We start from the raw sequence: 12,885 nt of genomic DNA, 5'->3' as shown, positions 1-12,885 counted from the left end.
CCACACAGAGGCCATCATTTTGCAGAGTTTGCCACCCTGCCCCCACCAGCATGACCTCACATGCACAGTCATGCCACGTGGTGAGTCTGACTCGATTGTTGTTAAATGCTGATGATCAATTTTGCTAGATCGATGGGGCTTGCTAATTCTGGATCTCAGTGACTATGTAGCACATAACATGGCATACCAAATGGAAATATCACTGATAAAAGTCTTTATCCAGGGGTGCAACAGTGAGGCCCGGTAAAGTGGCATTCTCCATGCATCTATGATGATACTGGACAAAACCATGCCTGGTTTTAGATCAGTACTGGACAGAGAGAGAAACCTTACAAAGACAGGACTATCCAGCCTAAAACTGGGTGAATGGTCTGTCTACAAGAGGGAGGTCTCTCTCTCTCTCTCTCTCTCTCTCTCTCTCTCCACCCCCTTGGCTGTTGAGCCCCTGGATAGAGGCTTTTATCAGTGATATTTCCACTTGGTACAAAATGTTACTTCTTACATAGAGGCTGAGATCCAGAATTAAAAATCCTCATCGGTTTAGCAAAATTGAGCATCTGCACTTAACAAAAATCAAGCCTGACTCACCAGCTGCTCCAGTTTGCCTCAGGGAGCCCTGATTTGCTGCATTCCTGTTTCCTCAGCAGCTGGGACTGAGAGAGGTTGTTGCTTCCTGGGTGCCAGCAGGGTGTGCCATTCTGCATGCGCTACCTAAGAAGCAGATGTTGCCTTTCTTTCTCCTTCACCATTGGCCTGGCTATTTGCACTGTATGCCTTCACTTCTCATTGGGACTGTTCCTCTTCTAGTTTTGTCTCTGTTTCTGCAGCCCTCATCAGTGGCGACAGTGTGAGCTTGTCTTATGGTATATATATAGGTAACCCTTCTGCCAGGCCTGTAACAGCAGCAATAAAAGCCAGGTTCAATGTAAGTAGGGTCCCTCTTGACAACTATCTAAACTGATGTCTTGAGCCCTGGCCCAGAAATCTGGGAAAGCTAAATGCACCCTAGCTCTTAACAGGCCGAACTTTCTTGTTCACAAGAGGCTGTGTACAAAGAAGGAAATTTTTCTTAGGGGAAAGCGCGCATAGTGAGAAAGTTGGGAAAATGTGCCAACAGAACATATATGCAAATAAACACAACCCATTTCAATGACTTCAGCAGTAGACTGTGTAACTTCCTTCCCACCTGCTATGGGAATGTCTCACAGATGATAGGCCCTTGACTGTACCGCCTCACCCATCCACCCAGCCCCACTCATTGTTAAAATCAGCCAGTAGTAGTAGTCCAAGTGTCCCTTTGCAGGTCTGACTCCAGTCCCAAGGGTGCTGCTTGCCTGGTCCTGCCTGGAGGTGCCACTTTCTAACTCATTTTAGTAATTCACCTTTATTAAGGGGAGTGAGTCCATTCAGTTGTGCTGCTATCCCCTGCACTGTTTCTCACCAGAAAGTCCTCTGCACTGTCTGTTGCAGCAAAGTCCTGAGTTTGCATTGTTTCTCACAGTGAAGTCTCTTCAGGAAGGGTCCTAATGGGGCTTAGCACCTTAAGTAGAGCTTTGACTGCTTTAGAAATTAGCTCTTTGTTAGCACTGGCCTAGACTCAGAATTTCCAGTGTGCAAGAAATTTTAACATTTTAAAATTTGGTTTCATTCTGAGGGACTGAAATCTTTTTTTGTGTGTGTGCACGTGTGGACATTTTCTTGTGAGCCAGAAACTCCAAAAACTGTTGGTTTTGAAAATGCTGACACATAGTGTTTCTGAAATGAAAAAGGCTCCCCTAGGCTGCATGAAATCAACAGGATTCTTGTCAGCACTATTCAGGAGTGAACAGCAGTAAAACTGACAAGAATCCTATCAATTTCACCACAAGCTTCCAGGGCTTCCAGGATTTGCAGCTGAGGCAGCCCTGTCACATGGATGATCCTGCCCTGGGAATGCCAGGACTTCCACACAGCCAGACAAACTGGCTTCCAAAGTCTGGCCCGAGAGTCTGGAAGGCTGGGATAGGGCTGCCCAGCAGCTGGATTCTGGAAATCCATCCCAAGCCTTCCTGGTTCCATGGCAGGGAGCCTGGAAGTCCTGAGAACTCTCAGGGTTTCCAGGTTATGGCTCCACAGCTTGAGCCTTGCCCAAAAGTCTGGATCCATGCCATAATTAGAGGAGGTGCTCCGGAACCATGGAAGCTCTGAGGTCCCTGTCCCCAAAGCCAGCCACACGACAGGGCTGCCCCAGAGCGGTGGACACTTGACCCTACATAAAACAACATATTTTTTTCTAGCCTCATTTTGGTAATGGCTGATCCATTTTGGCTGAAACTGCCAAAAATAATTCACCCTGCCTCAGACACCCAGTGTGGAAATTTCAGCCCAGATGGTTAAAGTGTGGCAAAGTTCTAAAACAACTGAAAACAAGGTGTGATAATGGGAAATGTTAGACACCCTTCATTATAGGTCGGTCTATTAGCCTTGCCTAACATAAGATACTTGTAAGAAAATAAATAAAACAAAAACTTGCAAGAGACAAAGATACCACAGTGTTGAATATGTTATAACACAAATGTAAATAGATAGAGCCCATTTAATTCAAAGAGATAAGGAGAGCAGGACAGGAAAGGGACACCTCACAGGACAATGGAAAACAGGACACAGGGGGATAGAACATGGGAATGGAGGGCTCCCCAGGAGGGCACCCTAACAAGGTAAGGGGAAAAGAAAAGAGGAACCTCACACAGCAGTCACTACTGGATAGACCATGGGTAGGCGCTAGGCTCTCCAGAGTTCTAATCCAATGCCTGGCTCTACTGCTGACATGTTATGCGGCCTTGGTTAAGACATTGGCCTTTTTCTGTGCTCATTTTCTTCCAAGTAAAGAGATGCTTGCCTGCTCCACAGGGGTGTTGTGATGATTAATCAATGTTCATACCACACTTTGAAGCTGTAAGTGATACAGTGGGAAAGTGCTAAGTATTAGTATGATAAGCATATTCGGCTGATAATGTCTCTTTGTAACCTGCAGTTTAATTCTAGCACTACCAGCCTCAGAAATGGAAAGCGTGACTTCATAGTGAACTAATGTCTGTTTAGACTTGCCCTTCTACAGAGACAGGTAAGGTTTGTATAGCATGAACTGGAGGAAGGGTGAGGGGAGGGAAGAGCATCTCTCAGGCGCTAGGAATCAGAATGCCTGGCTATGCTAATAAAGATTAAAGATGAAAGCACTTTGAACTTAAGGAATTTGAAAAAATAAAATCCCCAGCAAAGAGACATAAAAAAGTACCGAACATTTTGTTATTGAGGAAAAGTCATTCATAAAAAGGTTTGAACATACCAGGTTTCTGGTGACACTTTGCATAAATGTTTGTCTCCGTTCCAGTAGCATTTTATAACTTGTTTTATACAACAGAAAAATTTAATTTTACTAACAGTTTAGTTTGGTACTCACAAAGGATTCCAGATTGATTGCTCTGTGTACAGCAAAAACCCTCAGTTTATCTACCGAATATGGGCAGTGGCAGTGAAAGCTATGTTCCTCAAACCTGTTTGGGGTTCTGATCCAAAGCCCATTGAAAACAATGGAATCTCTCCACTGACTTGGATGGATTATCTATCTAATCTATGTATCCTTTATTCCTCTGGCCATCACTGTGTTACCTGAGTGCCCTCCACATAAAATCAACAGCAATGTCCCTGATCAGGCCCTTGGGGATAGCATGATTCCCATATGAATCTCTGCTGGACACAATGGAACACCAGAGTTCTTTGGTTTGACCTCATTCTGAACTGACCATATGTCAGTCAGGCAGAGAAGAACTTAAGAACCATGACTGGATTTGGATGTTTTACTTCCTTCACTGAGAGATGCTTGTCTAAGGTCAGCCAGAGACAGCCATTCGTATCTTTAGAGATTCACCTCTACTCTGCAATTGCACTATTACTGTGTCACAAATAACACTGATGGTCTCAATGATGATCTTCTCTTTCCCTTTTAAATTGATTTCATTGTCCCTAGTTTCATCGAAAAAAAACTTCCTGCTTTTTTTATGCTTCTCATCAGATATATCAGAGGAACCTATATTTTCTGTTAATATTAGTGTTGCTGCTTCCACCGAGCTATAGTCATTTAGAACTTCCATGACAAAACTTTTAACTGAAGCTAGCAATTGTGCAGCATTCAATAAATATGTATCAACCTTTTGCAGCAATTTGCTGATGACACTAATTCTTTGAAGTAAACGGTTCCACAAAAGAGTAAAAACAGCAATATTGTACTTTTAAAACTTTTCTGCTAAGAAATTTACTTCAGTTTTTGCACATGGTTTTTCAGAATTTACTGTGGCTATGTCTAATAAGGTTTTCTATATATCATCAGAGCTCATTTTCAAAGCCAAAACAACATCTGTACAAGCAGACCACCTGGTGTCACAAATTCTTTTGACTGTCAAATGTTTTTAATTCGCCTGCTCCAAGCATGATTGTAGCATACTCCACTGATGCGTGGAAACTGAAAAAAAGGCATACACATTTTGAATGAAGTAAAAAAAAATGTGTAGCTCTCTCACAAGATTCAGCTGCAGCGTTGCAGATTAAATTTAAGGAATGGCTGGAACACGGCGTGAATAAACCAGAAGGGCTTGCATTGTTCAGTCTTGTCTGTAGACCTGAATCTTTTCCTGCCATATTTGCAGCATTATCAAAGCTCTGCCCATGACAGTTTTGATGTCCAAACCTAAATTTGCAATGATTTCCAAAACAGTTGTCTCTAGATATTCAGAAGTGTGGGATTTTAGCTGGACAAAACAAAGAAATAGCTCTACAATTTACCATTGCTGGCCACATATCTTAAAATTAATGTTAATGGGTCTACATGACTCACATCTGGTGTTGAATCAACTATTATGGAATAGTACTTGGCATCCTTTACATCATCAGTGAATTGGTTTCTGAGCCGCTCTGCCATTATAGTGATGAATTCATCGTAGGTATGGTGTGTTAAAAAGTTGGTCTTCCCTGAGCCACAATACTGATAATTTTTCAAATGCTCTTTGAGAAAATCATCAAATTCACTAAGATATTCAACACAAGTTTAAAAATTACCTTTTTGATTTGACAATGCTGACTCATCATGTCCTCTTAGAGGTAGTCCCAAAGAAGACAGCAGTTTGACCGTGGCAACAACATGTCTCAGCACTTTCCTCCAGTAAGAACGCTCCTTTTCAAACTGAGCCGATAACACAGAATCAATTCTTCCAGATAATTTACACCTTTGAATGAACTTACACATAGCATTAGTATAAGCTTTGGAAGTTTCATGATCAGCAATTTCTCTTGTAACGTTTCTCCAACTAGAGTGCCCGTCAATGAATGTTTGTTTTCCTTTATTATGGTCAGGGAATAATTTGCAAACATAACAGTAGAATGCCTTAGTGGTTTCCGAAAAAATCAACCAAATTCTTAATTCTGTAGTCCCATTTTTCTTCATCCTCAGAAAATGGGATTCATGAAGACCTCTAAATTGCTTTCGTCCTCCAACCTCATACTCTTTTCTCAAATTTTCCATATTACCTACATTTTTCGGTGTATTTACTAAGAAATATTCTATCATATCTACTTAAACAGATTTTGGCCATAATGCAATGTCGTAAGGGTAGGTTTGTTCCCTTACTTTGACAAATTACCATTATTTTGTAGTTCCATTGTCACTTCAGAGTCCACTTGTTTAACTTTTGCAGTCATTGTGGTATCCCCACAACTCGGCAAGCGGACCACCCAATTAGGTTTAACACAGTTAATCTGGCGTTTTTATCAGGCTCTGTAAAAATGATATTTGAACCATTATATACTAGTGACAAATCACGGGCATTGTTGCAAAGTGCAGGGGAAAGTGCTTTTGTTCAATTGGATAATTGGTCAAGCAGACAGACTTTGACTGGCAAATGACAATTTCCCTTAGTTGCTGTTATGCTATCGCCGAGACAGCGGAAAAATGGTGAAGCAAAATTCTTTGCTAGACTACTTCAAAAAAACACGTTTAGAACAGTTTGCAGAATAAGTTTGCAGAATGCAGAAAGCCTCGACCGCTTCATGACTTGCAACGCCTATGAAGTTGTCATTTGTCAGATTTGTCCTGTATTTTGGGGCCCCCTGTCATTATGCGCCCTGTGCCCCTGCACGGTTTGTTTCACGGTAAATCCACCATTGTCTGGAGTGGATAACTTTTTGGGATTTCAGTACTATACACATCTGAGACTACTGCTTCCCTTCCCTTCCCTTATTATGCTACTGTCTCTTTAAAGAATCATTCAATTCACTCTATAGTTAGAGATGGGGTGGGGTTTGGTTTCTTTTTAACAGGGTATTTTGGCTAAGTAAAACTGGTAGTTTTCACTTCAGTGTAAATCAACTAGTTGACAGATCGTAGATGCTCTCTTACAGCTTGCAAATATTCTATTGTAATTGGGAATGGTTCTTTGAAAAATGTAACCTTGTTGTTTTAGGAACATTTGCTGATTCAGGAAAAAATTGAAAGGAAAAGAAGTAGAATAAAAGCTGGGCAGGGAATCAAGACAGAACAAAAAACTTCCAGATGTAAGGAAGTCACCATGTAGAAATGTTTTAAGGAGCCTGTATATAAAGATGCATAAGGAGTGGGATGGAGAATATTCAGGAAAATATTATAATGATATTATATAAAGCACTGACTTACCTTCATTTGGGATTCTGTACTGGTCACCCCTTCTCAGAAAGGATATTTGCAGAATTAGAGGGAGTTCAGAGACAAGTGATGAGAACTATTAAGGGCATGGAAAAACTCTCACGTGAAGAGAGATTGAAAAGAACCGGACTGTTAACCTTAGAAAGGAACTGCCTAAGAGGGGACAGGGTAAAAGTATAAGAAATAATGAATGATTTGGAGAAGGGTGGTTGGCAACTTCTGTTCAGTCTTTGTCTCTAGTCTCTACAAGAACCAGGGGACATTCAATGACTTTTAAAGGTGGCAAATACTGATAAAAGGAAATGCTTATCCACACAGCTCACAGGCAACCTGTGGAACTCACTGCCACACAGAAGCCAAGAGTTTAGCAGATTCAAAGAGGGATTAGAGACATATATATATATATATATATATATATATATATATATATGAGTAACAAGACTATCCTGTTAAAATAGAAAATATTTTAAAAAACAAGAGCTTTGGAAGGGATAAAACCCCTCAGCTTCAGGGCATAAGCCAATCTCTAACTATCTGGGCTAACAGAAAATTTCCCTTAGGTGCAGGTTATCCCATAACTGGTTACTAAAGGGTTTATTCCTCTGAAGCATCTGGCACTGGTCCCTGTCAGCCACAAGACACTGGATTAGATGGACCATTGGTCTGACACAGTATGGCAATGTTTCTGTTCAGGTATTAATGAAGCAAGGATTACACCAAACCGAGGAAGTACTTTTGCAGAGAAAACCAGCATGAATTTCCCAAGAGAGGAAAGACATGTACTAAAGGAATTCAGGATTGTGCAGGAATAGATGAGGTAACAGGGAAAATGCAGGAAGTCAGAAAAAAGCCCAGGATCAGATGGGATCCATTCCAGAATACAAAAGGAAGTATCTGAAAAGCTGAGAGCCTTGAGATAATATAGAAATACAAATCAAGAGAGGAGTGTAGTAAAGACCAGAGTGAAGCTATTATAATTCATATATAAGCTAAGGAAAATCCAGAAACCTACAGATCTGTAAGGCTGACTACAGAAGTGGAAGGAAGGTTCGGATGGCAAGGACAGAAAGAACAAGAACTCACTTGAGTAAAGGGATGAATGGGAGGTTACTTAGAGCACACTGTAGGTCACTTACAGTTTAACTGAAATCTTATGTCTTGTGCTTTGGAAGAGGCAGCACACATTGTACTTGTTCCATGCCAGGAGCAACCCTGGGAAAGAATTATGCCTTACAATCACAGTTCCTTCCTTGGCTCCTCCCTGGTCTCTTGGACAGTACTAGTTTGCTATAGCTATAGTTTGCTATAAGGTATGTCTACACTGCAGTTAGACACTCGTGGCTGGCCCGTGCCAATTGACTCAGGCTAAGGGCTGTTTAATTGTGGTATAAATGTTTGGGCTTGGGTTGCAACCCAAGCTCTGGGACCCTCCCACCTCGGCCTGCACAGCGTTCTCCTCCCCCTACACCTCGACTCTACTAGCTGGTGCACTGAGGGGAGAGTGCAGATCCTTAGCTCTCTCCACCCACGCCTCATGCACCTGCACAATTCCAGGGAGGTAGCGGCTCTGGGGAGTCTGCTGTGCTCCATGCACACAAAGCAGCGACGAGGGTAGGAGGCACAGGGGAGTGGGGCTGGCCCTATACCGCTTCATGGCCTCATAAAGTCCAGGTACAATTTGGCCTTTAGAAAATTAAAGTTATTTGTGGCAGAGAACTAACTGTAACAGATCGATTCTCATGAATGGAAGCAGAGACTGTGGGGAAGTGAGCTTTAGAGGAGAGGGACTGACATCAGGATGGAATGTAGGCACTTTTTATATCAATATTTTATCATGGTAATGCTTGATGTGGGCAATGGAGCCACATGACTATATGGCAAGCATTTCTTCCTAAGGAGTTTTGCATTGCATGTTGCATATACTTACACAAGCGGCACTGTCCCTGGCAGCACAGTTTGAATTCTGAGCTTGTCTAAACAGCAGTTGCTTATATGCTGCTGTGTTTTGTTTTGCTTTTTCTGCTTCCTCCTGTAGTTCTTTTTTTAAGATCGCTTGGTCTTTTTTTTTTTTTTTTTAATCATCCGGACATGCTGCTCAGTGTGTGTGGTGATTTGATTGTCACATGAAAGGTCTCCTACTGGGATCATCAGTACATTCCTGGATTTTTATATTTTAAAACTGACCCGAAAATAAGGGGAATGAGCTTTAACAATTAAAACAAAATCGGAATGAATTACAGTGTGCCAATACAAATACAATTTCAATTACCCTTTCCCTGAAAACCAGTAATTTGGTTATCAGTGTATTTAGTAAACAAAACTCTCTTTTATTGACATAACAGGAAAGTTACAACAGTGAACAATTATGTTGTTGTCCTGGGCTGGCGCACACCCTCACCACAAATACGTCTTGAGTTTCCTGAAAGTTTCTTTTAAGTAGTTACAAGGGAGAACTTTTTTTTTCCTGTGGTTCATAAAAATGAATCACTTATTAAAGCTTCTTTTTAAGCAAAACAATGGAACAAACCAATGTTTGTTGTATTAACTGCCAAAAGCACAAAGGATGCACAGGGGGCTTTTTTTAGAGCAGGAAGTTTTGTTATTGGAAACTACTGTAGCATGCCCTGGCCTTGCACTACGTAACCACTGTCTTGTCCTGGAAGCTCTTTCTCTGTATTTGCCTCATCAAACTGGCACAGGCAAACGTCTCCTGCACTTTGGGGGCTTTGTTCAGTCCTGAATATACTCCCACTTAACCTCCATCTGGATCGAACTGGGTTCACAGTAAACAAACTTCTTGAGTCTCGTGCTCCAATGATTCCTGTGTTTGCACAGGTCAGGGCCTAATGCTAGAATGCTGAATTTGTGAATTGCCTCCTGTTTTCCACTGACTGTTTGAAATTGGAGTGCTATATGTTTCAAACAGCCTTGAAGAGTTTTCAGGTGCAAATATTTATTTCCAAAACTCTCCTTTATGTGTTCAGAGAGCTGTGCTGCTTCCCTGTAGATTTGTTATATGTTTAGTGAAGAGCTAGAAAATGATTGATTAAATCACATGTGGAAATTAATTGGCCATGATCAAAATTTGTTTTGCTTATTTTGACTGTGTTGTTTTGAGAGATAAGGGTGGTCCAGCATTCTAAATTTGGCATCAAAATGGGTTTAATTTTAATGAAATCTCTCTCCTGAGTGCATGAGTGGGAATAAATTCAGCAGTAAAAGAGTCTCTCCTGCTTTGTCTATGTAATATATGAGAAGAATTTTACCTCATGTCTTTTTTAAAAATCACAATACTAATATAGGATTTTAGTTTGGTCAAATTTCTTTTCCAAGCTATCATGAGATAGTCCATTTATCCTTATATGGCAATCATAAAAGTCAAAGCATTACTTAAAAAAAAATCAACTAGCTTTAATATCAGACACTATATAATGGTAGCCTTTTGTCCCTGATGCATTCCTTTCCTATAACTATATAATGCAGTCATAATTGTGTACCTTCAATCCTTTTGCGGTATTTAAATAGTTTTTGAAGCTCAGTTATGCACTTTGACTTTGTTAAATAACCAAATTCTTTTTTTTCTCTTCTTAGAACTGAGGAACTGAAAATGGACATTACTCAAATCAATACACCGAGTGCCCCACTCGTTAATGGTATCATCAGGGCTGAACTCAAGACACACAGACCCCGCGTGATGTCCAAAAGTGGTCACAGCAATGTGAGGATTGACAAAGTAGATGGTATATACCTGCTTTACCTTCAAGATCTGTGGACCACAGTTATAGACATGAAGTGGAGATACAAACTTACGCTGTTTGCTGCTACTTTTGTGATGACCTGGTTCCTCTTTGGAGTTATCTATTATGCTATTGCATTTCTTCATGGAGATTTAGAAAGGGATCATTTTCCCCCCAAACATATGCCTTGTGTCAAGGAAGTAAACTCACTAACTGGGGCATTTCTCTTTTCTTTGGAGTCACAGACAACTATTGGTTATGGCTTCCGTTTCATCACAGAGGAGTGCCCTCATGCCATTTTCCTCCTGGTTGCTCAGCTGGTCATCACAACCTTGATTGAGATTTTTATCACGGGTACCTTCTTGGCCAAAATTGCAAGACCCAAAAAACGGGCTGAGACTATTAAGTTCAGTCACTGTGCTGTAATTACCAAACACAACGGAGAACTTTGCCTCGTGATCAGAGTGGCAAATATGAGGAAGAGCCTTTTGATTCAGTGCCAATTGTCTGGGAAACTTCTTCAAACCTATGAAACCAAAGAAGGGGAGAGGATCCTGCTCAACCAAGCTAGTGTCAAATTCCATGTTGACTCCTCTTCAGAAAGTCCTTTCCTGATTTTACCTTTAACCTTTTACCACATATTGGATGAGAGTAGCCCTTTAAGAGATCTCACACCCCAAAACCTAAAAGAAAAGGACTTTGAACTGGTTGTCCTCTTGAATGCCACAGTAGAATCCACTAGTGCTGTCTGCCAAAGCAGAACTTCTTATATCCCAGAAGAGATCCACTGGGGTTATGAGTTTGTGCCTGTTGTTTCTCTCTCTCAAAACGGGAAATACGTTGCAGATTTTAGTCAGTTTGAGCAAATCAGAAGAAGTGCAGACTCTACCTTTTATAGCATGGACTCTGAAAAACAGAAACTAGAAGAGAGATACAGACAGGAAGACCAAAGAGAGAGAGGACTGAGAACAATGTTGTTACAGCAAAGCAATGTTTGATTGTATGAGCAAACTTTAACATCAGTAACGCCTATTTACAAACTGAAACAAAAGCATACATTATATATGTTATGGCTCTTAAGAAAATGCAGCAGAGACCTCTTTAACAAGCTGCCCTGGTACAGAGTAAATCTGTCCTTTTATCAAGTCAAGTTGTTAATTACGGTTTTTTTTTAATTAGGTGGGATTTCTTTGTTTATCATAATGACTTAATAGAGTTGGATTTATTTTAAGACTCTGCCTTGTACTAGCTGTCAGATCAGACATACTACATTCCAGTTGGTAAGTGGAGTTTGATACTCTGAGCAGATTTCTTCACATAGTTATTTGCCATGGTTTAATTATAAAAGTGGGATCTCAAAGTTAGCATACAATGCTTCCAGAAGGAAATATGCTCTTTCAAAATGTTTTTTTTCATACCAGATATTTCTTTAAGTGGTCTTTATATTGTTGAAAATAAGTTAATATGAGAGAAATTTGGTTCAAATTTGATTGCAGACTTACTATAGCCAGTAAACATATTCTTTTATCTTGAATGAGAAAAAATGACTTGCACACTAATAGCTCTGCTGGGCTTTGTTAAAGGGTGCTCTCTGCTCCATTAGGGACCATTAGTTCCTTAAACCCTAATTTGTTTTTTTTTCCCATGTTAATGGCTGGCTTGTATGTAATATATGGGGAGGGAGCAGAGGGCAGTTAACACAGAATCAAAACAGTAGTTAACTAAGTTAAAACTGGCTTTGCCAGGACTTTTGTTTTCATAAAGTGTAGATCATTTCTACTAGCAGCCTAACAATACATTTCTAAAGGTTGCTTGTTTTGCCATGGGCCATAGTTAATTTTTGTTAAAAGAAAGCTTGATGACATCTGTAGCTAATATTTACTCTCTCTGGCAACATTAATGGACAAAAATTCCTTTGATCCATTTTGGTTTTGGTCTATTAAACCATTCCATTAATAAAGGAATTTAATTTGAGCGATTGCTGATTTCTTTGTGGTGTAGCGAGAGGGTGTGGTAGTTAGGACATGCTGAAGGAGCTAAATGTGTGGCATATTCATTTACATACAGCAAAAGCAAAGATTACAGTAAATCACTTTAAATAGTCAGGGAATGGGGAGAAAGCTGTGGAGCCATGGTGAATTGGTAACATACTTGCTGCGTGTAGAACAGCTGTCTGATATAATTTAGAATTAATATTCCTCTAACCCCAGGTGTGCTTTTGCCGGTAGAAGTGATGATCTCCAGAGGCCCTGATCCTGCAAACCTGGTACATTGAAGAGTCCTGTTGATTTGAGTGTAAGCTTTGGGTGTGTCATGTATGCAGGATGGGCCTAAATCTGGGAAGCACTGCGTCGTGCCATTAAGATAAATCAGCCTGCAGCACTGTCTATTCCAGCCTACTCTGAGTAGCCTATTCATTATGTCCTAGTGAGGGAAATG

General features: G+C 40.6%; 1 protein-coding gene across 2 annotated transcripts in view; it reads left to right on the top strand.

Moving 5' to 3' along the window:
• KCNJ15 (potassium inwardly rectifying channel subfamily J member 15) overlaps nucleotides 1-12,345 on the top strand; it is a 33,458-nt gene extending 21,113 nt beyond the window's left edge. For both annotated transcript variants that reach the window (XM_067545338.1, XM_067545337.1), the window contains exon 2: nucleotides 10,301-12,345. In XM_067545338.1, coding sequence (XP_067401439.1) covers nucleotides 10,317-11,444 — 1,128 coding nt within the window. In that variant the 5' untranslated portion in view covers nucleotides 10,301-10,316 and the 3' untranslated portion in view covers nucleotides 11,445-12,345. The remainder of the gene's footprint in view (nucleotides 1-10,300) is intronic.
• The last annotated feature ends 540 nt before the right edge of the window (nucleotides 12,346-12,885 follow it).

Source organism: Emydura macquarii, unplaced genomic scaffold (genome assembly GCF_026122565.2).
Source record: "Emydura macquarii macquarii isolate MOO-44397 ecotype Brisbane River unplaced genomic scaffold, CSIRO-AGI_Emac_v2 contig_1043, whole genome shotgun sequence".
In the NCBI taxonomy this organism is placed as follows: Eukaryota; Metazoa; Chordata; order Testudines; family Chelidae; genus Emydura; species Emydura macquarii.
This window is presented reverse-complemented; position numbering and strand designations above follow the sequence as displayed.